This window comes from Oncorhynchus nerka, linkage group LG6 (genome assembly GCF_034236695.1).
Source record: "Oncorhynchus nerka isolate Pitt River linkage group LG6, Oner_Uvic_2.0, whole genome shotgun sequence".
In the NCBI taxonomy this organism is placed as follows: domain Eukaryota; kingdom Metazoa; phylum Chordata; class Actinopteri; order Salmoniformes; family Salmonidae; genus Oncorhynchus; species Oncorhynchus nerka.
Window position 1 is genome coordinate 41,947,935 of NC_088401.1, and position 26,904 is coordinate 41,974,838.

The following is a 26,904-nucleotide window of genomic DNA, read 5'->3' on the forward strand; positions in this document are numbered from 1 at the left end:
AACAGTTCCGTCAGGCACAGATACTAAACGGAAAATAACACCCCACAAAACCCAAACGGAAAATGACAACTTATATATGATCCCCAATCAGAAACAACGATAGACAGCTGCCTCTGATTGGGAACCAACTAGGCAAAAACAACAAAGAAATAGAAAACAGATTCTCCCACCCGAGTCACACCCTGACCTAACCAAACAGAGAATAAATAAGGATCTCTAAGGTCAGGGCGTGACGGCACCTTAATGTTATTTTAGAATCCTCCAATCCTCTTATGATCTTAGTACTGTAGCCTACTCCTGACGTCACGTTGTACAGCGCCATAGGGGTTTTGTTTTATCTTGGAATAGAAACACCATCATATTAATCAAATTAATGAAGCTACATTTCTTAAAATCAATCCCATATACTATGTTCTTACAACAAAGGTTTTATATGATCTATTAATGCCAATATTGAAGACTATCAAATGCTTTTCAAAGATGCCCTCTGGTGGTCAAACTAGCACTAACTTGCATTAATGGTAAAAATGGCTGACAATTAAATAACGTGCCATAGAATTCTGCAACAGCCCGCAAGGTGTGCTGTAGTATGACGCAACTTTTAATGGAGGAGCCACTGTAGCTATTGGTTAACAATTTAACTAACGATTAAGCAGTCTTATGGCTTTGGGGTAGAAGCTGTTGAGGGTCCTGTTGGTTCCAGACTTGCTGCATTGGTACAACTTGTCATGTGGTAGCAGAGAGAAAAGTCTGACTTTAGGTGGCTGTGCCAAATCTTTTCAGGCTCCTGAGGGGGAGGAGGTGGTGTTGTGCCTTCTTCATGACTGTGTTGGTGTGTGTGGACAATAATGATAATTCCTTGGTGATGTGGACACAGAGGAACATGAAGCACAATTTAGGATACATCACCAGGAAGAGAAAGACATTCATTTCCACAATTCTGCATTTGTGTGCAGATCTGGAACCCATGATGAAATTATGTTACAGCAATTCTGTTACCGGGTGTAAAATCGCTTCACTTCAATTGCTTCAACGTCATGTTGCCATGTCATAGCTAACACCTTATTCTTTCTGCAGACATCTTTAAATCTTAATTCTGGGGCAGATATTTAAGAGGTTTTGGAAAACGTGGTCTTCTATTACCAAACTTTGCATCTGCACAGTTCTTACAGTAAATGTGTCTTTGTAAAATTTTTGGTGTAAATTTATAAAAGTAGTCATTGTGCATGGAGTTGTATCGTTTCTTAAACTCAGTGCAATTCCATTATTGTGGAATTGATCATGTCATATTACATACTTGATTACATTTTTTCATATCTAAAGCAGGGAGCAGTACAGAGAGCAATCAATCAAAACTTTTGACAAATCAAAATGTATTTGTCACATGCGCCGAATACAACAGGTGTAGGTAGACCTTACCGTGAAATGCTTACTTACAAGCCCTTAACCAACAATACAGTTCAAGAAAGAGTTAAGAAAATATTTACCATATTAACTAAAGTCAAAAATAATAAACGGTAACACAATAAAATAACATTAACAAGGCTGTATACAGGAGGTACTGGTACCAAGTCAATGTGTGGGGGTACAGGTTAGTCGAGGTAATTTGTACATGTAGGTAAGGGTAAAGTGACTATGCATAGTTAATAGCGAGTAGCAGCAGTGTAAAAAGAAATGTAAATAGTCCTGGTGGCCATTTGATTAATTGTTCAGCAGTCTTATGGCTTTGGGGTAAAATCTGTTAAGGAGCATTTTGTTCCTAGACTTGGCGCTCCGGTAGCAGAGAGAACAGTCTATGACTTTTGGTCACTGGAGTTTTTGACAATTTTTTTGGGCTTTCCTCTGACATGCCTAGTATATACAGTATGTTGTGGAATTGCGCATGTTGCTTGTAATCCATGGCTTCTGGTTGGGATATGTACATAAGGTCACTGGGGATCACGTCGTCGATGCACTTATTGATGAAGCCGATGAGTGAGGTGGTAACTTCCTCAATGCCATTGGATGAATCCCGGAACATATTCCAGTCTGTGCTAGCAAAACAGTCATGTAGCGTAGCATCCGTGTCATCTGACCCCTTTGAGCGAGTCACGGGTACTTCCTGCTTTAGTTTTTGCTTGTAAGCAGGAATCAGGAGGATATAATTATGGTCAGATTTTCCAAATGGAGGGTGAGGGAGAGCTTTGTATGCGTCTCTGTGTGTGGAGTAAAGGTGACCTAGAATTGTTTTTCCTCTGGTTGCACATGTGACATGCTGGTAGAAATGAGGTAAAACGGATTTAAGTTTGCCTGCATTAAAGTCCCCGGCCACTTGGAGCTTTGCTTCTGCATGAGCATTTTCTTGTTTGCTTATGGCGGTACACAGTTGGTTGAGTGCGGTGTTAGTGCCAGCATTGGTTTGTGGCGGTAAATGGACAGCTACGAATAATATAGATGAGAACTCTCTTGATAAATAGGGTGGTCTACAGCTTACCATAAGGTACTCTACCTCAGGCGAGCAAGACCTCGAGACTTCTTTAATTTTAGACATTGCGCACCAGCTGTTGATGACAAATAGACACAAACCCCTGCCCCTAGTCAAGCAGTATATCCTTTGCGTCGGACTCATTAAAGAAAATGATCTTTGTTCAGTTCGAGGTGAGTAATCGCTGTTCTGATGGCCAGAAGTTATTGCCAGTCATAAAAGATGGTAGCAGCAATATTATGTACAAAATAATATTATGTACAAAATCATTTAAAAAATAAGTTACAAACAATGCAAAAAAACTAACAAAATAGCACAATTGGTTAGGAACCTGTAAAACGGCAGCCATCCCCTCCGGCACCATTCTAATGATAGTTACTCATTACCTCCTCCATTTCTTTAATCCATCTGCTCCTCCCTCCACTCCTCTCTCCTCTCTCCATCCCCCCTCCCTCACCCTCACCCTCTCTCTCCCCTTAACCCTCCCTGTCTCCCTCTCTCTCCCTGTCTCTTCCTGTGTCAGGTCAGGCCTGGTTTGTAGCTGCGTCTTAATTTAAGAACCCCAATCCACACATAAATTTAACAAGTATTACTGACTATTACCGCCCTGCAGCCTCCCGTCTGGCCGTTTGCACGTCTCCTAAACACAGTTTAATCTTCTGCTCTGCTCGTCCAACAGTGCTACGCCTGATAGTGTGTGTGTGTGTGTGTGTGTGTGTGTGTGTGTGTGCGCGTGTGTGTGTCTTTCTGCTCATCCAGCGCAGTTCGCCTAATAGGACAGGACAGGACAGGGTGACATTCTGGCATGCCTCTGGAGAACAGCTAGGGTATTCAACAATGTGTACACACAAACACACATGCAAACCGTACCCTTTTTTCAACAATTAATTTTAATATTTTCCACAAACAGAGCAGCGTTTCGCTCCCCGGTCCTGGCTTCCAGGAGTATTTTAGTATTAATATTTAACAATATTTCCATCTCAAAATGTCAAGCGCATGAGTTTGCGAGCGTTTCCCTTGACCACAGTTTAATAAGCTGTAATTATATACCATTCATGAAACATACTGCGGCTGTGTTATGTGTTTATTGTTAGGTACATGTATTTTGTCGTTCCTAGTATTTTAATATTCAGTCTGCATATTCTTTATTGATTTGCTGAATGATCTAATTTGAAAGGATCATTGCTACTCTGTACCCGAGTCCCAAATGCCGACCCGTTCCCATTTGTGCACTATATAGGGAATATGGTTCCATTTGGGACACAACCTGTAACAGTGTTTTTTTCGTGACTGCCACCACTTATTGGAACTTGAAGTAAAGGGACCCCTCATTTTCAGGACCATTTATATACCCTTTCTGATCTGCACAAAAACACCCTTAACTTGAAACCCTCCCAACCCTCATCCTCTATCCTTCCAGAGCTGCTCTTTCTCTTCCCCTCCCTGTCTCTCCTTCTGTTTTTCCCTCTCTCCCTCTATCTCTCTCCTCTCTCTGTCTCTCTCTCTCTCTGTCTCTCCCTTCATCTCTCCCCCTTTCCTCTCTCTAACCATGCAGCATCACAGCACAAATATTTGGACGTGTGTTTTATGGACTGGAAGCTCGCTCTGTCTGTCACAGTCTGCTCTTTATGGGGAGCACGTGCACACGTGTGAAAACAAGATAGTGTACTCTTAAAACTGCACGCGCCCACTAATGACACGGCATGCCTTTAACAACAGCCTGCGTCTGAGGCGTGAGTTACTGCCGCGGCAACGGGTTACGAGGCAGAGACCGAGGGAAACCCGGCACTCAGATACAGATACACACACACGCGCACACACACACACACACACACACACACACAGGGCTCAGATTTTCAGGCGAAGGGGATCTTAGGGGGGATTAAGAAAGGTTGGGGAGGAGGGAAGGAGATATAGGAGAGGAGGGAAAGGGGGGACAATGGAGGCAGAGTGGTGTGGTATACATGTTTTGTATTTTATTTTCTAGCTTGGAGATAGTTGAACATTCACACACTAGAAGTCTGTGGATCTGGTCTCTGGATATCCTACTTGCTGTGTTCACTATCAGATCACCCCAGGAGAGGGCATCAATGAGCTCAGGCCATACTAAAGAAATTGTACACGAGAGGGCGACTTATTTTAGCACAGCTTTGCTGATCTACGGTATGAGGCGGTCCCGAAGCACAGATGTGCTAGAAATGTTGTTTAACACAACCTCAAGTGTACAATTTATTTTCTACAACAGGTCACCAATTAAAAAATAAATTAAAACATTTAAAAATGTATTCATAGGGTACTATTTCATCCCTCCACAAGAATATAGTCCCTACACAAATCTATGGTTGCCAGCCAAGCCGGCCGGTTGTTTGTTCTACTGTATTGGCATTGTTATAATTTAAACTGACTGGCTTGTTTGTTTGATTGGAATTGTTGCCAGTGTCATGACGTTGGCCTGGGTGGTAGGTTTATGACAGTCATAAATACCTCTTTTCCCCCTTTTCCTCTCTCTACCCTACTGAGGTTACATTTGCAAAACCCTTGGTTAACATAGAGATTCTGGGAACATCAGAAGGTGGGGAGAAATGAACTATATTCTGGTAATGCGACCAATTGAACGTATGCGGTGGTACTTAATGAATATGATGTCAGTTCGGTAGTCATCTGAAACATTCTCATCAATGATAAGATGACATAAACTCTACAGTGGAAAGTCTACACCAGAGTTATCGGATTCAAATGGAATTGTTGTTCAATTTAAATGTTTGAAAATGAAATTATTCGTGATGGGATGAAATCAGTGGCCCGCCCCTGTGAAGGGACATGGGGTATAAAACTTTTCAAACACGCCCTCCTCTCCCTTCCTATATATCTTTAACCGATCGCTGCCTGCACCTGCCCGCCTGTCCAACATCACTACTCTGGACGGCTCTGACTTAGAATACGTGGACAACTACAAATACCTAGTTGTCTGGTTAGACTGTAAACTCTCCTTCCAGACCCACATCAAACATCTCCAATCCAAAGTTAAATATAGAATTGGCTTCCTATTTTGCAACAAAGCATCCTTCACTCATGCTGCCAAACATACCCTGTAAAACTGACCATCCTACCAATCCTCGACTTCGGCTATGTAATTTACAAAATAGCCTCCAATACCCTACTCAACAAATTGGATGCAGTCTGTCACAGTGCCATCCGTTTTGTCACCAAAGCCCCATATACTACCCACCATTGCGACCTGTATGCTCTCGTTGGCTGGCCCTTGCTTCATACTCGTCGCCAAACCCACTGGCTCCATGTCATCTACAAGACCCTGCTAGGTAAAGTCCCCCCTTATCTCAGTTCGCTGGTCACCATAGCATCACCCACCTGTAGCACGCGCTCCAGCAGGTATATCTCTCTGGTCACCCCCAAAACCAATTCTTTCTTTGGCCGCCTCTCCTTCCAGTTCTCTGCTGCCAATGACTGGAACGAACTACAAAAATCTCTGAAACTGGAAACACTTATCTCCCTCAATAGCTTTAAGCATCAGCTGTCAGAGCAGCTCACAAATTACTGCACCTGTACATAGCCCATCTATAATTTAGCCCAAACAACTACCTCTTTCCCTACTGTTTTTATTTTATTTATTTATTTATTTTGCTCCTTTGCACCCCATAATTTATATTTCTACTTTGCACATTCTTCCACTGCAAATCTACCATTCCAGTGTTTTACTTGCTATATTGTATTTACTTTGCCACCATGGACTTTTTTGCCTTTACCTCCCTTATCTCACCTCATTTGCTCACATCGTATATAGACTTGTTTCTACTGTATTATTGACTGTATGTTTGTTTTACTCCATGTGTAACTCTGTGTTGTTGTATGTGTCGAACTGCTTTGCTTTATCTTGGCCAGGTCGCAATTGTAAATGAGAACTTGTTCTCAACTTGCCTACCCGGTTAAATAAAGGTGGTGAAAAATAATAATAATAATAATATATATATATATATATAAGCCCTTGACGACAATATAACCTCCTGTTCCGAGGATGTAGGACGACGGTCCTATGTCAGAATGGTTCAGATAATAACTACAGAACGAAGTCAACATCAGCGTGAGCTTTGGTTGCGAATGGTATGAACTTTGAACTACAGAAGTGATACCTCCTAGTCGTTGAGTAAATAGCTCTATAAATATTATTTCATGGTGCCTGATATGATTAGCTCAATCAGGTAATATTAATTACGGAGAAATTATTTTATAGAATAGCATGTCATATCACTTAATCCGCTAAAAGTGGTCATCTGTTCGATTAAACAGCAACAGCAGATGCAACGAGGGTTAGGAAGGAACAGACAGAGTATCCCGTCTATCACCCAACGACGTTACTACAACGTATCCAATTGACAACCAGAGACATTCTTCAAAGGACTCGGTTTGGCAACACGGCCTTCCATCTACCACCAACCTACTGAAGCGTAGCTCAGAGTAAATATTTATTGCATTTTCCTTTTCCAAATGGGCGGTAATTTAGAATGCATAAGATACTGTATTTACAATAGCACAGCTTCGCCCTTTGTTCCCCAGTCTTCCCGCTCTTTCACTGTCATATCTGTTCCACCCGCTCGGGACATTTTCCTTTATTTTCCAAATGTTAGGCTAGAATCAAGGGGAAATAATTTCTACATGCTTTTTTTTAACAGTGGAGATAAAGTTTATGGATTGCCTGGCTGAGCTGATGGGACAGTGGATACGCAGTGATTTCTCAGATAGAACAGAAAACAAGTAGTCAATTTTTTTTTCATAGGCCTACCAGTTGTAAAAAAGCTTTTTGGCTTAGAACACGTCTCAACCAATCACAATGCTTGTTTTGACAAACCCGTTGTAGAAAGTAGGGTTTATGTTTACAATTTGTTCAGACATTTAGGTGAAACATTAGCATTTCCTATATGGCAATATTGATCATTCCACATCCTGTTATAGGCTAGTGTGACTGGTGGCTAAATTGGTGTGGCTTAAAAGTCCATTTTTGGAACAAACAAAAAAAACCGGTCAAACAAAATTTTCAAACAGAAATGGGGTGTGACTTTGGTGGTTGGTCAATGTGTCATTCTTGTCATGCACTGCGACCGACGTCACTAGTTCGTTAGCTAAGCTAGACACTTTAGCTATCCAGTAACTCTTCCAGTATGTGTTGATGTCATTTCACAAAATACATTTTTTGGACGGAAGCTGAGATCGATAAGAAATGGCACTTCTGTAGCCAAGTATCTTATTCACCCATTTCTGGTGGTTTTAAGCATTAAAATTTGTAAAATAATAAATTACCTGGTATGATGGTACACTGATTAGTTAAACAGTTTCGTTTTTGTCCAAAGTCTAATTTGTTTAATTAATTTAACAATGTAATTGAGTGTTAGAGGGTTTTGCTAAGACCTGGATTAAATTGGTTGAACTTGATTATTAGTGGCACAAAGGTGTTTACCCAGAGCATCACACGGGTCAGACGGATTTGCTTTATAAAAATTGGACTTACCAATAAAAACGTCCAAAAATGTCCGTCATTAATGGTAGAAGAAAGTGTTGGAGCACTCCAAAAAAGATTTAAGGTCTGTCAAATCAAATGAAATGTTATTGGTCACATACACATGGTTAGCAGATGTTAATTTGAGTGTAGCGAAATGCTTGGAGATAGAAGCTGTTTTTCAGTCTCTCGGTCCCAGCTTTGATGCACCTGTACTGACCTCGCCTTCTGGATGATAGCGGGGTGAACAGGCAGTGGCTCGGGTGGTTGTTGTCCTTGATGATCTTTTTGACCTTCCTGTGACATCGGGTGGTGTAGGTGTCCTGGAGGGCAGGTAGTTTGACCCCGGTGTTGAGTTGTGTAGACCTCACTACCCCCTGGAGAGCCTTATGGTTGTGGGCGGAGCAGTTGCCGTAACAGGCGGTGATACAGCCCGACAGGATGCTCTCGGTTGTACATCTGTAAAAGTGTGTGAGTGTTTTTGGTGACAAGCCAAATTTATTAAGCCTCCTGAGGTTGAAGAGGCGCTGTCGCGCCTTCTTCACCACGCTGTCTGTGTGGGTGGACCATTTCAGTTTGTCAGTGATGTGTATGCCGAGGAACTTAAAACTTTCCACCTTCTCCACTACTGTCCCGTTGATGTGGATAGGGGGGTGCTCCTTCTGCTGTTTCCTGAAGTCCATGATCATCTCCTTTGTTTTGTTGACGTTGAGTGTGAGGTTATTTTCCTGACACCACACTCCGAGGGCCCTCACTTCCTCCCTGTAGGCCGTCGCGTCGTCTTTAGTTTCGTCTGAAAACTTGATGATTGAGTTGGAGGCGTGCATGGCCACGCAGTCATGGGTGAACAGGGAGTAAAGGAGAGGGCCGAGAACACACCCTTGTGGGGCCCTAGTGTTGAGGATCAGCGGGGTGGAGATGTTGTTTCCTACCCTCACCACCTGGGGGCGGCCCATCAGAAAGTCCAGGACCCAGTTGCACAAGGCGGGGCCGAGACCCAGGGTCTCGATCTTAATGACGAGTTTGGAGGGTACTATGGTGTGGTACTATGGTAACAGCATTCTTACATAGGTATTTCTCTTGTCTAGATGGGTTAGGGCAGTGTGCAGTGTGATTGCGATTGCGTCGTCTGTGAAACTATTGGGGCGGTAAGCAAATTGGAGTGGGTTTAGGGTGTCAGGTAGGTTGGAGGTGAAATTATCGTTGACTCGTCTCTCAAAACACTTCATGATGACGGAAGTGAATGATAGTCATTTAGCTAAGTTACCTTAGCTTTCTTGGGAACAGGAACAATGGTGGCCCTCTTGAAGCATGTGTGAACAGCAGACTGGGATAAGGTTTAATTGAATATGTCCGTAAACACACCAGCCAGCTGGTCTGTGCATGCTCTTAGGACGTGGCTAGGGATGCCGTCTGGGCCGGCAGCCTTGCGAGGTTTAACACGTTTAAATGTTTTACTCACGTTGGCTGCAGTGATGGAGAGCCCGCAGGTTTTGGTAGCGGGCCGTGTCAGTGGCACTGTATTGTCCTCAAAGCGAGCAAAGAAGTTGTTTAGTTTATCTGGGAGGAAGACATACTGTATGTGTCCGCAACGGAGCAGGTTTTCTTTTTGTCATCCGTGATTGACTGTAGACCCTGCCACATACGTCTCGTGTCTGAGCCGTTGAATTGCGACTCTACTTTGTCTCTATCTTGACGCTAAGCTTGTTTGATTGCCTTGCAGAGGGAATAGCTACACTGTTTGTATTCGGTCATGTTTCCGGTCGCCTCGCCCTGATTAAAAGCAGTGGTTTGCACTTTCAGTTTTGCGCGAATGCTGCCATCAATCCACGGTTTCTGGTTGGAGAAGTTTTTAATAGTCACCGTGGGTACAACATCACCGATGCACTTGCTAATAAACTCGCTCACCGAATCAGCGTATACATCAATGTTGTTGTCTGATGTTATCCAGAACATATTTATTTTTATTTTTTATTTCACCTTTATTTAACCAGGTAGGCTAGTTGAGAACAAGTTCTCATTTGCAACTGCGACCTGGCCAAGATAAAGCATAGCAGTGTGAACAGACAACACAAAGTTACACATGGAGTAAACAATTAACAAGTCAATAACACAGTAGAAAAAAAGGGGGAGTCTATATACAATGTGTGCAAAAGGCATGAGGAGGTAGGCGAATAATTACAATTTTGCAGATTAACACTGGAGTGATAAATGATCAGATGGTCATGTACAGGTAGAGATATTGGTGTGCAAAAGAGCAGAAAAGTAAATAAATAAAAACTGTATGGGGATGAGGTAGGTGAAAATTGGTGGGCTATTTACCAATAGACTATGTACAGCTGCAGCGATCGGTTAGCTGCTCAGATAGCTGATGTTTGAAGTTGGTGAGGGAGATAAAAGTCTCCAACTTCAGTGATTTTTGCAGTTCGTTCCAGTCACAGGCAGCAGAGTACTGGAACGAAAGGCGGCCAAATGAGGTGTTGGCTTTAGGGATGATCAGTGAGATACACCTGCTGGAGCGCGTGCTACGGATGGGTGTTGCCATCGTGACCAGTGAACTGAGATAAGGCGGAGCTTTACCTAGCATGGACTTGTAGATGACCTGGAGCCAGTGGGTCTGGCGACGAATATGTAGCGAGGGCCAGCCGACTAGAGCATACAAGTCGCAGTGGTGAGTGGTATAAGGTGCTTTAGTGACAAAACGGATGGCACTGTGATAGACTGCATCCAGTTTGCTGAGTAGAGTGGTGGAAGCCATTTTGTAGATGACATCGCCGAAGTCGAGGATCGGTAGGATAGTCAGTTTTACTAGGATAAGCTTGGCGGCGTGAGTGAAGGAGACTTTGTTGCGGAATAGAAAGCCGACTCTTGATTTGATTTTCGATTGGAGATGTTTGATATGAGTCTGGAAGGAGAGTTTGCAGTCTAGCCAGACACCTAGGTACTTATAGATGTCCACATATTCAAGGTCGGAACCATCCAGGGTGGTGATGCTAGTCGGGCATGCGGGTGCAGGCAGCGATCGGTTGAAAAGCATGCATTTGGTTTTACTAGCGTTTAAGAGCAGTTGGAGGCCACGGAAGGAGTGTTGTATGGCATTGAAGCTCGTTTGGAGGTTAGATAGCACAGTGTCCAATGACGGGCCGAAAGTATATAGAATGGTGTCGTTTGCGTAGAGGTGGATCAGGGAATCGCCCGCAGCAAGAGCAACATCATTGATATATACAGAGAAAAGAGTCGGCCCGAGAATTGAACCCTGTGGCATGCCAGCATGCCCTCCGATTTGACACACTGAACTCTGTCTGCAAAGTAATTGGTGAACCAGGCAAGGCAGTCATCCGAAAAACCGAGGCTACTGAGTCTGCCGATAAGAATATGGTGATTGACAGAGTCGAAAGCCTTGGCAAGGTCGATGAAGACAGCTGCACAGTACTGTCTTTTATCGATGGCGGTTATGATATCGTTTAGTACCTTGAGTGTGGCTGAGGTGCACCCGTGACCGGCTCGGAAACCAGATTGCACAGCGGAGAAGGTACGGTGGGATTCGAGATGGTCAGTGACCTGTTTGTTGACTTGGCTTTCGAAGACCTTAGATAGGCAGGGCAGGATGGATATAGGTCTGTAACAGTTTGGGTCCAGGGTGTCTCCCCCTTTGAAGAGGGGGATGACTGCGGCAGCTTTCCAATCCTTGGGGATCTCAGATGATATGAAAGAGAGGTTGAACAGGCTGGTAATAGGAGTTGCGACAATGGCGGTGGATAGTTTCAGAAATAGAGGGTCCAGATTGTCAAGCCCAGCTGATTTGTTCGGGTCCAGGTTTTGCAGCTCTTTCAGAACATCTGCTATCTGGATTTGGGTAAAGGAGAACCTGGAGAGGCTTGGGCGAGGAGCTGCCGGGGGGGGGGAGCTGTTGGCCGAGGTTGGAGTAGCCAGGCGGAAGGTATGACCAGCCATTGAGAAATGCTTATTGAAGTTTTCGATAATCATGGATTTATCGGTGTTGACTGTGTTACCTAGCCTCAGTGCAGTGGGCAGCTGGGAGGAGGTGCTCTTGTTCTCCATGGACTTCACAGTGTCCCAGAACCTTTTGGAGTTGGAGCTACAGGATGCAAACTTCTGCCTGAAGAAGCTGGCCTTAGCTTTCCTGACTGACTGCGTGTATTGGTTCCTGACTTCCCTGAACAGTTGCATATCACGGGGACTATTCGATGCTATTGCAGTCCGCCACAGGATGTTTTTGTGCTGGTCGAGGGCAGTCAGGTCTGGAGTGAACCAAGGGCTGTATCTGTTCTTAGTTCTGCATTTTTTGAACGGAGCATGCTTATCTAAAATGGTGAGGAAGTTACTTTTAAAGAATGACCAGGGATCCTCAACTGACGGGATGAGGTCAATGTCCTTCCACGACCCGGGCCAGGTCGATTAGAAAGACCTGCTCACAGAAGTGTTTTAGGGAGCGTTTGACAGTGATGAGGGGTGGTCGTTTGACTGCGGCTCCGTGGCGGATACAGGCAATGAGGCAGTGATCGCTGAGATCCTGGTTGAAGACAGCGGAGGTGTATTTGGAGGGCCAGTTGGTCAGGATGACGTCTATGAGGGTGCCCTTGTTTACAGAGTTAGGGTTGTACCTGGTGGGTTCCTTGATGATTTGTGTGAGATTGAGGGCATCTAGCTTAGATTGTAGGACTGCCGGGGTGTTAAGCATATCCCAGTTTAGGTCACCTAACAGAACAAACTCTGAAGCTAGATGGGGGGCGATCAATTCACAAATGGTGTCCAGGGCACAGCTGGGAGATGAGGGGGGTCGGTAGCAGGCGGCTACAGTGAGAGACTTATTTCTGGAGAGAGTAATTTTCAAAATTAGTAGTTTGAACTGTTTGGGTATGGACCTGGAAAGTATGACATTACTTTGCAGGCTGTCTCTGCAGTAGACTGCAACTCCTCCCCCTTTGGCAGTTCTATCTTGACGGAAGATGTTATAGTTGGGTATGGAAATCTCAGAATTTTTGGTGGCCTTCCTGAGCCAGGATTCAGACACGGCAAGGACATCAGGGTTAGCAGAGTGTGCTAAAGCAGTGAATAAAACAAACTTAGGGAGGAGGCTTCTGATGTTGACATGCATGAAACCAATGCTTTTTCGATCACAGAAGTCAACAAATGAGGGTGCCTGGGGACATGCAGGGCCTGGGTTTACCTCCACATCACCCGCGGTACAGAGAAGGAGTAGTATGAGGGTGTGGCAAAAGGCTATCAAAACTGGTCGCCTAGAGCGTTGGGGACAGAGAATAAGAGGAGCAGGTTTCTGGGCATGGTAGAATATATTCAGGGCATAATGCGCAGACAGGGGTATGGTGGGGTGCGGGTACAGCGGAGGTAAGCCCAGGCACTGGGTGATGATGAGAGAGGTTGTATCTCTGGACATGCTGGTGGTAATGGGTGAGGTCACCGCATGTGTGGGAGGTGGGACAAAGGAGGTAACAGGGGTATGAAGAGTGGAACTAGGGGCTCCATTGTGAACTAAAACAATGATAACTAACCTGAACAACAGTATACAAGGCATATTGACATTTGAGAGAGACATACAGCGAGGCATACAGTAATCACAGGTGTTGAATTGGGAAAGCTAGCTAAAACAGTAGGTGAGACAACAACAGCTAATCAGCTAGCACAACAAACAGCAGGTAAAATGGCGTTGACTAGGCAACGGGGCCGACAGATAAAACAAACAAGCAGAATGGAGTACCGTGATTAATGGACAGTCCAGCGTGCATCAGCTATGTAGCCAAGAGATCAGTGTCCAGGGGGCAGCGGTGGATGGGCAGGGAAGCTGGACTGGCGAGTGTTATCCAGGTTAAAAAAGAACTAACAATGACTAAATAGCTTGTAGATAGTTAGCTGGTTAGCGTCTGGAGGTTCTTGAGTGTGTTCTAAAAAAAAAAAAAAAAAAAATTTTTTTAAAAAATTAAATTAAAAATAATAGCGATTCCGTATCACATTGGGTGGGGCAGGTTTCCGGAAGGTATAAACAAATAAAAAATCAAAAAGAGATAGAAAGTAAATATGGGTCCAGTAAGTGTTTGGGACGCGGTGAATCAGACGGTTAGCAGGCCTGTGCTAACAAGCTAACAGTTCGTAGGCCCGGGCTAGACAAGGTAGCAGTTAGCGGACCGGAGCTAGACAAGCTAGCAGTTAGCAGGCCGAGTTAGCAAGCAGGGAGATAGCGAGGGCTAGAGAGTTAGCCTTTGGGGGACGTCGCGATGGGGTGAGTCTGTTTATTCCTCTTCATGCGGTGACATCGATAGACCGCTCGTGGGCCCGGGTATTGTAGCCCAGGAGTATGCTACAGGTGCTCTGGCCGGGCTAGCTAGGTTGCGGTTTAGCTAGATAGCTAGTTGTGAAGATCCAGCTGAAAAATGTTCCGTTTGCGGTGGGAATCCGGGGATGAATCCGGGGATGAAAAATAGATAGGTCCGTTATGCTCTGGTTAGAGTCGCGTTGTTCGAACTGGCGAGAGCTTTCCGGGCTAAAGGTTAGCTGATGACCGGTTAGCTGAAGACCGCTAGCATAGCTGGTGGTTAGCTGGCTAGCTTCAGTTGAGGGGTTCCGGTTCCGAAGTAAATATAAATACTTTAGGAAAAATAGCTACATTGGGTGAGGCGGGTTGCAGGAGAGTATTTGGAAGCTTAGGTTTAGCAAAATGTTTTTAAAGAGGTATGCGAAGAAAAATATGTAAAAAAACTTTAAAAAACGATATATACACGGGACAGGACGACAGGACGACTTACTGCTACGCCATCTTGGAATCAATATTCAATATCCCAGTCCACGTGATCGAAGCAATCTTGAAGTGTGGAATCAGATTGGTCGGACCAGCATTGAACAGAACTGAGCATGGGCTTTCCTGTTCTAGTTTCTGTCTATAGGCTGGGAGCAACAAAATGGAGTCGTGGTCAGATTTGCCGAAGGAGGGCGAGGGAGGGCTTTGTATGCATCTCGGAAGTTAGAGTAGAAATGATCAAGAGTAGCAATGATTCAGTCCTATGGCCCTGGTCAAAGGTAGTGCACTAAGGAATAGGGTGCCATTTGACACGTAGGCTACTAAATCTTATATTAAACATTAAACACTATCAGGATCACAGCAAACCCATGGATGCGTCCCAATGCCACCATATTCCGTATATAGTGCACTACTTTTGACCAGAGCGCAAACACGCACACACACACGCAAACACACACTGAGCTAAGAACTGGAGAAGCTGTGGCAGCCTAGGACAAGATGGAGCAGTGGGGGTTGTTTTCTCTGGTCCCTGTCATGTGAGGAGAAGGAGGATCAGTATCAGTGTCACTCGCTGGCTATGTGTGTGAGTTTGTGTGACAGATGGATTGGACGCGGTGGCCCTATAATCCTCCCGGCAAGTGTCTGGCCTTCCTCTGACCCTGCGTGGGATTGCCTCCACGGAGAAAACTCAATCTCCCAATAGCACCCTGGGGCCACCTGACTCCACTCCTACCCTTTACTCTACACTGACAACCCAGGGAATGAGTAGCCTGAGCCTGCCTGGATGCTGAAGCATTTACGCCTGCTGCCTGTGAAAGATGGTGTTCATTTACAGACCCTCTCCATGTCTCACTTGAGACCACTACACGTTTTCCTCTCACCTCGTCTTCATGTTTGGTGCAGCCAAGGATGTGTTGGGTTCCAGAGAATGAGATGCACTGCTAGTGTTTTTCGCTCAGTATTAGACATTGGACTAACCTAGTCTGTCATCTGTTTACCTCCGAGGATAGTAGAGTTTATTTTGATGTCAGAGGAAGAGCGTGTGTTTTCATACCCTGTTGTTTTTCTTCTTCTCTTCTTCTCTCTCTCTCCTTCCCTCTCTCTCCTTCTCTTCGACTTCCAGCTGGGTCCCTGGCGGCCCCGCGCATCCTAGTCCTGGCCGGACGGACCTGTTTTTGAAAAGGGGAAAAAATAACAACCTTTCTTCATCCCCTATCCCTCTCTATCCTCCATATCCCCCCTCTTTACCCCTCGAGCTGTTTTCTCTTCAAATAACTGATCAGACTTCAGGTTTCACACTGAGTAAGGCTAAACAGATACATTGTGTCTCCTCACATGCGATGTAAGCCTTCCTTTGTTTGGTAAGGTGCTGAAGTTTCTCTTGTCCAGAGTTACTTCCAGCTGTGATGTAGTAGTAAGTGTAGAGGGGATTCTGGCTGTAGTTGGATATTGGGCCACTAGATGGTGACAGCACCATTTCAGGGCGCTGTGTGTGTCTGTTACACATGGGACAAGTAGAGAAGTAGAAGGCATGCCTTTCCTTACAATCAGGCTCATTCCTTGCCCTTTTCTTTTCCACATGGCAAAGTTGCTTTGCCTCCCCCCTCTACACTCAAACCTGATTCTCTGTGATTTGTACAGAGGCGAACCAAGGCATGGCTGAATTTAGCATCTTGATTTGGACTATGTCTTGAAGTTCAGTGGTTACAGGCCTTTCGGGCACTGTAAAAGTCTCAGGAGCTCACGGTGCTGCGGCACTCTTCCTGGCCTTTCCAGGGCCCTGGACGGAAAGATGGATCCCACTTAATTTGGGAATATTGCTGTAATTCCTTCTAGGGATGCTGTTCCCGAAAGACGCTACAACCGATTTTCCTGCAGACCTGCACTGCAGGCAGATCAATCTCCCTACCAGGTCCCGCTCTGTCTGTCATTCCAATCATACTGTTATGATTAAACCTTACCCCTGTCCCTTAACCTTCTCTGTGACTGTGAAATACAGAGCGGATTTAGCACGGGACAATTCTTTTGACATGAGCTCAGTGACTGCTGCTGCTTTTGTCCTCTGTGTTCAAAGTAGCAGAGCTGTTGGAGAGAACCTGTAGGATCCTGTGGTCCAGGCCTGAGGCGCCTGCTGTCGCTGAGCTTCCCCTGTGTGTCCCAAATGGTACCCTATTCCCTTTGTAGTGCACTACTTTTGACCAGATGTCTGGTCAAAAGTAGTGCACTACAAAGGGACTAGGGTACCATTTTGGGACACATACCTGGTCTCTGCTGGTCTCTTTTCTGCTTTTTATGGGATGTATGTACGCTTATTGTGTGGAACACCACTGAACTTTGATTGCACTTGACAGTTTGGTCTATACATGCACTCTCGCTCTCTTGTGGCTCTCTCACTCTCCAGTCTTCTGTGCTACAAATCTAGCAGGCGTAACAAAGGAGTTGCAAAGTTTGAATCGTCCCTCGTCCTACACTTTCCCTCAGAACGGAAAAGTGATACCTTCTTTACTGTTGATCTGTGAATTTACCACGTTTTACCTCCGGATTTTCTGTTTTACAGTTCAAACCGCTAGAACTAAACGTCTATGTTTTAAATGACCGGGCCCGGCGGGCTTGCCTGCGGTCTTTCCTGGCCCATTTGTTGCAGTGATATTTTCCACAGCAGGTTTTTGTCTCACCTGGAGCAACGGTCGTACCCGAGGTGCGTTCACAACCCGGCATGTCAGACATCATTGAACTGGCATTGCTGCAGATTTACAACTAGACTTGTGTGTGTGCTTATACACATTCAGGGTGGCTAAGCGTTCCGTCCGTGATCTACACCACAGCCCAGAAGCACTCGCTCCTGTACAGGATACAGATTGCTCCACTGGGGGTTGTGTGTTAGTGTGTGGCTCCTGTATGTGCTGGGAAACACTCTAGTTCTGCATGTTTTTTTCAATCGAAAACAACTCTGCAGCTTCCCCAAACACATTGAGAATACAGCTAAAGCCCCAAGCCACATAGGAACAGCACACAGCGGAGCCAGGTGCCTGAGACCTGAGGCGGAATAGTTAGTGCACGCTCCAACACCCTTTGACCCAGTGTGTGTGCTGCTCCATCGGGCTCCGTTCAGGGGGTCCAAAGGAGGTAGCGTGTGTGTGTTGGACCTGCTGAATAGGGTTCCTGATGGAGTTATTTTGGCCTGAGAGAGAAAGCAGAGCATGGTGGAGCTGCCTGGAAGCTCTTTTGAATGTTAGCGGTGCTAGCCAGCTAGAACACCCTGACGCACAGCGCCTCAGGCACAGGGCCAAAAGCTGTCAGAACTCAGCTGCCACCATAGGAGGCATGGAGCTGGGAGGGAGGTAGAGAGAGGTAGAGAGGATCAGAGAGGTGGCTGTGGCTCATGTTAGATATTTTTTAAATTTGTTTATCCTTTCTGCCTTTAAGCCATCCTGTGTTGGGCTACCTGTGTTGTATCATAGGGGGGGGGGGGGTCAAACAGAGAGTGGAGTAGATCGGTAGTGACTGCAGCTTGGCAGTTGGCACATGACTTCGAAGGGGGCAAGTCTAGCGTGGGTCATTGAGCCCCATGTTGTTAGGTAGGAGCCTTAGGGTAAATGTTATTGGCTGGCCACTGTTATCTACGTTTTCAGCCCGGCTTTGATGGCTGCCTGGGCTAAGGGGAAGCATTCAGTAGCCTAGACCGGAGTGGCATGGTTAGCGAGGGAAGGAGATAGGAGGAGAAGGAGAGGAGTTGATGGAGAGAGAGAGGGACATGGACATGGTAGGTAGGGGCCCTTAGGGTCTAGTGAAGTGGCCAGGGGGAGAAATGGAGCATACAGGGGAGTGTGTGTGTGGCGGAGCTGTAAAGCGTTTAATAACAAGGTGTGGGCGTGAGTCAAGGTCAGCCAGGGCTGGAGGATGTCGAGGAGGGGTGGAGGGTCGAGGAGAGGTGTATGAGGAACTGGGAGGGCGAGGGGCTGGGGCCTCCCAGTGAACCCCGCCACAACCCCAGCCCTTGTGTATGGGTGTGTGTGTGTGTGTGTGTGTGTGTGTGTGTGTGTGTCTAATGCCAGCTTGCAGCTGCGCTACAGGGTTGGATCGAGTACAGAGGTCAATAAGTCATGTGCTCTGAGGCCTGCTCCCTGACTGACCCCGTCAGACCCAGCGCTCTGAGTCATTGACTGCAGCTAGCACACTGACACATTCCCACCTGCACAGCTATCTCTCATGATCTATGTCATGTTATATAGGCCTTTATACTGTCCAAAAAAGAGAGAGAGACAGTGTGTGTGTGTGTGTGTGTGTGTGTGTGTGTGTGTGTGTGTGTGTGTGTGTGTGTGTGTGTTTAGCATGTGTGTGGAGGTGTGTGTTTCCTCCTCTGGTGTCCTGACTCCTGACATCCCTGGAATCCTCCACTTCCTGAAACAGGGACACACACATCTTTCAGGGATATAGGGAATATCAGGGAATCTTCTTCCAATTAGCCTAGCAGCACATGAGCTGTTTTTCCTCCGCTGTGTTTTATAGGCCGGAGCTGGGGGGGGTGGGGTAGTGGGTGGGTGGGTGTACCCTTGCTGCGTCTGAGGGGGAGATTAACTGGCAAATGATTTTCTCTTAACGTTTTTATATGTTTGACATTTTTCCCCTTGTTCTTGCTGTTTTCCCCCTGTATGTGGATGGATTGATTCACAGTTGACTGGTTGTATTTACGAAGCGACGCGTTACCACGCTCGTTAGATTTTTCACAGGTCTGCTCTGTGGTGTTCTCTCCCTCTCACCCGTGAGCCGGATTGTGTTTCCTATGTTTCCCCTGACCGTTGAAAGGGGGAGTAACGAAGGTCTGGAATAGGGCGTGTGTATATGTGTGTTCACAGTTGACCCTTCATGTTTATGGCCCAACACATTTTTGCTCTCCTCTGCTGAACAACCTCCTTCATTGATATGTACATCCACTTTCTTCCAGGTCCAACAACCTACTATCCCACACACACACACACACACACACACACACACACACACACACACACACACACACACACACACACACACACACACACACACACACATTCGTGCATGTGATGGTGGATGCGGTGAGGTGACGAGCAGTGCCTACATTTCTGCTCTCTCCTCTCTCTTCCAGGGAACACCGGATGCCCATGGCATGATGCCTGGAAAGAGACAGCTTAGACTGGGAGTGAGGAGTTAGACAGAGGAGAGGACAGGAGTGGAGAGGAGTGACCAGAACCCTACACTCTACCCTACCCCTACCGGCTGCTGCAGTGTGGCTGTGCATTGCGGTGCCACTCTCAAACCCCACTGTGATATTCCTCAGCCAGGCAGGAACCATGCCAGCCCTGGCCACCGGATCTGGAAATGACTCAGGTACTGATGTGATGGGATGAACTCTGTTCCCTATTCACTATTCACTCTCTGCTACTCACTATATCCACCGAACCCTATCCCTTTCATCCACTGCGCTGAACTCTGTGCCCTTTAGGCTGTACACACTCAACCCGGCTCCTTATTCCCATGTGTTGAATTCGGTCTCTCCTGTAGGTATGACAAAGAAGCCTTGTAGTACCCACTATATCCCCTGAACCTTTTGGTCTTCATCCACAGCTCTGAACTCAGTTACAACTACTACACTGAACCTTGTATCCTCTGAATACCATCCTCAACCCCCATTTAAATGAAGTCTGTCACCCACAGGCTATATACTGAAATGTAGTGTCTCCTCATATCTACTGCACTGATCTCTATCCCCTAGGCATTACAACGAACCCTATCCCCTACAGTACATTTACAACACTGAACCCTATCCCTAATGCATTACAATGGCACAGTGACATGATTCACTACTCTTCTGATGCTCTCCTTCAGGCCCCACAGGTCTCATAAGGTCTCACAGGTGTTCACAGCAGACTAATGTCAAGCACACACAGACACACACACACACACACACACACACACACACACACACACACACACACACTCTCTCACTTCCACGACATCTGTCTGTCTCTGAGTGATAATGTCTAACACATACGTCCTCCCGCCATGTGTCAGTGACTCTGTCTGCCTCGTTGTGGTGATGTCAGAGATGGGAACATGTCAGGTCTGTCAACACGCAGACAGATGATGTCAGGGGTCAGAGGTTAGGGGTCAACACTTGCTCCAATTGGAGCTTGTCTCCTTGTCTATGAATGTGCATGCATGAGTGTGTGAGTGTTTGTGTGCAGACGCATCCACCTCTTCAAATCAAACGTTATTGGTCACATACACATGTTTAGCAGATGTTATTGCAGGTGTACCTCTTCCCTCTCTCAACTCTCTCTCAACCACAACCCAACAAAGAGGAGGGGGGGGGTGAAAAAGAGATGGGGGACGAACGAACGACAGACGCAGGAAAAAAAACACAAAATTGATGGATAAAGAGTGTGTTTGTCTCGGTTGTCCAGACATTGACAGAGTTTACGTACCCATTGTGGAAATTCGTATAGACAAAGTGAAAAGCCAGACCATCAATTACTATTATAGTCATTTTAGGCAATTACTGGCAAAGACCCTGTTTCCAAATAAAACATGTACGGGCTCTCCCCTCCGTCCCATCTCTCCATCCATCCTCATCAATCGTCCAGTTAGAGCGTTACGGGTGAAATGCGTAAACCACGTGCCATAGAGCTGTGTGGTGTGAAGCAAGGAGAATGTTGTGACTGAGGTTAGGATTGCTGCTCTCGTGACATATTCCTCATCCTGTGACAACTTGTGTGTGGTAACACTAATGACACAACAACAGGGTTGTTAGAGTGGTCTCAGCTCAGTAAGGAAGGTGAGAGACTGAGGTTTATCTGGTGTAGTGACAGATTCCACACCCTGACCACCTGCAATGTTACAGGAAGGAGCATTGTAGAGTGGACTGTGTGAGTGGTTTCAGCCCAGTGAGGGAGGTGATAGACAGAGGTTAATAATCAGGTGTAATTGTCATCTTAGCAGCGAGTTAGGCGACATGGAGAATCAGGAGGTGCAGCTGTGTATGTGAGGGGGCTCGAGGGGGACAAATACAGGTGTATTTATGCATTGGTATTTGGAATGCAATTTTTCACGACGTTCTGGTAATATCGTTTACATGTATACTACATGACCAAAGGTATGTAGACACCTGCTCGTCTAACATCTCATTCCAAAGTCATGGGCATTAATATGGAGTTGGTCCCCCTTTTGCTGCTATAACAGCCTCCACTCTACTGGGAATTCTTCCACTACATGTTGGAACATTGCTGCAGGGACTTGCTTCCATTCAGCCACAAGAGCATTAGTGAGGTCAGGCACTGATGTTGGGCGATTAAGCCTGGCTCGCAGTAGCTGTTCCAATTTATCTCAAAGGTGTTCGATGGGGTTGAGGTCAGGGCTCTTTGCAGGCCAGTCAAGTTCTTCCACACCGATTTCAACAAACCATTTCTATATGGACCCCACTTTGTGCATGGTGGCATTGTCATGCTGAAACAGGAAAGGCCTTCCCCAAACTCTTTCCACAAAGTTGGAAGCACTGTCACGGCTGATTTCCTCCTCTTCGTCTGAAGGGATCGGACCAAAATGCAGTGTGGTAAGTGTCCATAGTAGATTTGAATGACAAACCGAAACAGTACAAAACAATAAACGAAACGTGAAAAACCGAAACAGTACCGTGTGGTGAAACAGACACGGGAACAATCACCCACAAAGTATCCACAGAATATGGCTGCCTAAATATGGTTCCCAATCAGAGACAACGATTTGAGAACCAATCTAGGCAACCATAACAATACAATATACCTAGAAAGGAGACAGCCCCATAAACATACAAAACCCCTAGACAAAAAGAAAAACACATACATCACCCATGTCACACCCTGACCTAACCAAAATAACAAGGAAAACAAAGAATACTAAGGTCAGGGTGTGACAAGCACAGAATCATCTAGAATGTCATTGTATGCTGTAGTGTTAAGATTTCCCTTTACTGGAACTAAGGGGCCTAGCCCAAACCGTGAAATATAGTCCCAGAACGTTATTCCTCCTCCACCAAACTTTACAGTTGGCGCTATGCAAGAGGGCAGGTAGCGTTCTCCTGGCATCTGCCAAACCCAGATTCGTCCGTCAGACTGCCAGATGGTGAAGCGTGATTCATCACTTCAGAGAACACGTTTCCACTGCTCCAGAGTCCAATGGCGGTGAGCTGACTCTTGGCATTGCGCATAGGCTTGTGCGCGGCTGCTCGTCCATGGAAACCCATTTCATGAAGCTCTTGACGAACAGTTATTGTGCTGACGTTGCTTCCAGAGGCAGTTTGGAACTCGGTAGTGAGTGTTGCAACCATACACACTTCAGCACTCGGCAGTCCCGTTCTGTGAGCTTGTGTGGCCTAACACTTTGCAGCTGAGCCGTTGTTTATCCTAGATGTTTCCACTTCACAATAACAGCACTTACAGTTGACCGGGGCAGCTCTAGCAGGGCAGAAATTTGACTAACTGACTTGCTGGAAAGGTGGCATCCTATGACAGTACCACGTTAGTCACTGAGCTCTTCAGTAAGGCCATTCTACTGCCAATGTTTGTCTATGGAGATTACATGGCTGTGTGCTAGATTTTATACACCTGTCAGCAAAGGGTGCGGCTGAAATAGCCAAATCCACTAATTTGAAGGGGTGTCCTCATAAATGTTGTGTATACAGTATATAGTGTATATTAAGTATTCTGCCAATTTGTAGACATGAAGTATAATATAGATAGATGGTGACCTTGTAGGACCAGTATTTCCTGTCTTATTTCAAACAGGTAAATCTGTAGTCCTTTCAGTGCTGCTGATGTTGCTGGTAGGTAGCTCGGTGTTTGGCTGTGTCAGAAAGCCACAAGTAGACAGGCAGGTGACTGACACATTTATCCCTCCCTGCCTATATGAGGGCCCTAACAACACAGCCGGTCACCAGGGCTTATGGGGGCTCTCCAGGAGCAAATGAGATGGCAGCCAGCCTATTCCCTCACTCTGTCTGAAACTCAGATCTCCCCAAAGCCTCTGATGAAATAAAAGAGAAACCACAACTAGAGACTTATTAATGCTAATATTTCCCTCCACTGTGAAAGGACTGAGCTGAGCATAGCACTCTGTCTAGTGTCTCTATGGGGCTGTCTGTGCATATGTGGGACTAAGCTCAGCACTTCATGGTGTGTATATCTATGGGTGTCGTTTAACAATTCTTGTGATATTCGGTGAATAAATATGGGGTGACTAAACGGACGGAACAGAAGAGCTCCCTACTTAGGATCATGCTGTATTCTCTCTCACTCTCACACTCTCACTCTCTCTCTCTCTCTCTCTCTCTCTCTCACTCTCTCTCTCTCTCTCTCTCTCTGTATCTCTCTCTCTCTTTCTGTATCTCTCTCCCTCTTGCTGTCTCTCCCTCTAACTCTATCTCTTACACCGGCTCAGCTCTGCTCGGCCCAAAAAAACAACAGCCCTCTCTCGCAAATTAAGATCTAATAAATTAAACTAAATAATGGAAAAATGTACCTGAAAAAACATTAAAAAACGGGAAAACTGGCCTCTAAAATATGACTGCGAGGGGAGCTGAACGTTGGAAACAAACACAGTGTGGCTTTGAGAGGTTTTAATAAATACTTTAGAAGCGGATTAAGAAGGCATGTGGTTGGTGGAGCTGGCCCGATGCTTGTGTTGAAAACACTTTTCAAATCTGTGAGGAGAAGGAATGTGCCCCCAGGAGAGAGAGTGGAAGAGAAAGAGACTGATAGCAGGACCGACAGCTAGGACTGATTACAATGACCTGCTCGCCGATGCTTTATTGGCTGCTCTTTTCTGCGCGTGGGACCTGATACACACACACACACTCATTAATTGACATTCTCACAGAGCGTCCAAGCGGCAGGAAATTATGTTTTAATTGCGCAGGGCTGATCACAGTGGGATGTCCGAGAGATGTGTCACAGCGCAACACGCAACTTCAACACTTGTCTAACAGCTTCACTGGACAGGGTTTCTGTTACTTCCTCTCTTCCTCTCCAGACGAGCAGTGTTTAATAATCTCTCCCCCTCCTCTTTCTCCACCTGATCCTTCTCTTCCTCCCACTCCTCCTCATCCACCTCCACCTTCTCCTCTTCCTTCTCCTCCACCTCCTCTTCCTCCTTCTCCGCTGGCAGAATTGTAGAGTTTTATTGCAGTCCCAGCTAGGGGAGTTATAGTACACTATTACACCTCCGGTTCAGTGTAACAGATGGAACTAGTAGCCTGTCTGTCTGTCTGTCTGTCTGTCTGTCTGTCTGTCTGTCTGTCTGTCTGTCTGTCTGTCTGTCTGTCTGTCTGTCTGTCTGTCTGTCTGTCTGTCTGTCTGTCTGTCTGTCTGTCTGTCTGTCTAACTACAAGCTGTCCCTCTCCTCGTATATTTAAAAAAAAATCTTACTGAGATTAAATTAGAGATATTTGTTTACGCTTTGTGTCTGTGGATGTGTAACTGGGAAGAGGGTAATGATGTGATATTCCACTATGTGTCTGCGTGCAGTCAGCTGAGCTGTAGAGTAGAGAGTAATGATCTGAAGGTGCTCGGGGGAGTAAGTGAAGCAGGGAAGCAGCGCGGTGGTCGGTTGGTTGCCGGTTCGCCTTGACTCTTTAACATCCCATTCCTGAATTTCAGCATCTGTCTGATGTACGCTACAGATGCTACTAGCCTGTCTCTGTCTGCTCTCCTGGAGCGTGCGTGGAAGTGTTCTGCCTCTTCTGGTGTGTGCTCTGAGGGGGTGTTTGGTCCTGATAGCCCCATTTCCTTCCTCTGTATGTGGGTAGATTGTTGTGGCCTCTCTCCTGTGAAGGAGGAAGGGGTGGGAGTCCAGCCTAACCTCTAGGGGATGGCTGGGTTTACTTCTGAATGGACAAGAGCATTCTTGCTAGCTATACCTTCTTACACTCTATCTACAGTGAGACTAGATGACGGTAGCTTGATGTCTTCTTAGACCCCTAGCAGCCAGACTAGAGGTGGTTAACCTAATGATGTGGTTGCTCTGTGCCGTTTTACACACTTTCACTAATGTTACAATAACAGTTATATCCCTTTAGTGGGACATTAGTGTTTGATTATACGATCCAACTGAGGCTGTTGACAAACTCATCTTTGATGTCTCATCACAATGCCCTGTTAACTGTCCATCAGAGTCCGGCCCAGCACCAGCATCCATCTACCCTCTGACAGGCTCATCTCAGGACCCTGGTTGCGTCCCAAATGGCACCCCAACACTTCTTTTGACAAGAGCCCTTTTGGGCCCTGGTCAAATGTAGTGCACTATATTGTGAATAGCAGGCCATTTGGGACACATACTCTGATGATTGCATGTTTCTCACTGAAATGTGGCTGTCGTCAGACTGTAGTGCCGCTCTTATTGAAGCTTTTCATACGCTATCAGAAAAGGGGAAAAGGGTGGGGAGACAGCCTCTATTTTTACTAATGCACTCAGCTGTAAGGGCATTTCATTTGGCAACTTTGTTTTTTTTTAGCATCATGCTGTAATGTTTAAATGTCAACCACCAGTGCTGGCCATAACTCTGTATAGGCCACCAAAGTACTGCCCCACTTTCTTTACTGATTTATCTGAACTATTGTCTATTGACCTTGAGAACTATGATAAAATCATTGTGTTGGGTGATTTTAATATGTATGTTTACAAAGAGACTACCTCCAAGGCCATTGCATTTAAGGATCTTTTGAGCTCTATGGACTTTATCCAACACGTTACTGGGTCCACCCATAACCACGGACATACTCTGGACCTGGTTTTTACCAATGGGCTTTCTATTGACATATCCTCTATTGTTAATGTTACTGTATCTGATCACGACTTTTTTTCCAACTTTGTTGCCCATAGCACAGGGTAATACTGAACACATTATTAAGAAACTCAACCACCTATTCTGCCTTCTCCTGTGATGATTTAGGTGATAACTTTGATAGCAAATTAAAGAGAACCATTGATGCCATAGCTCCAGTAAAGTTGAAAAAGCACACATCGAAAAAGAGAGCCCCTTTGATGAGTGAGGAAACTAATCAATTAAAGAGAAACTGCAGAGCGGATGTGAAACTGCAGAGCGGAAGTGGAGAAAGTCAAAGTTGCAGGTCCATTATGATATTCAGAGAG

General features: G+C 45.8%; 1 protein-coding gene across 1 annotated transcript in view; it reads left to right on the top strand.

The window, feature by feature from the left end:
• Window positions 1-26,904, top strand: part of LOC115130454 (MAGUK p55 subfamily member 7-like) — a 246,094-nt gene that overhangs the window by 65,669 nt on the left and 153,521 nt on the right. Inside the window, exon 3 of the mRNA XM_029661620.2 lies at window positions 19,871-20,112. Coding sequence (XP_029517480.1) covers window positions 20,076-20,112 — 37 coding nt within the window. The 5' untranslated portion in view covers window positions 19,871-20,075. The remainder of the gene's footprint in view (window positions 1-19,870; window positions 20,113-26,904) is intronic.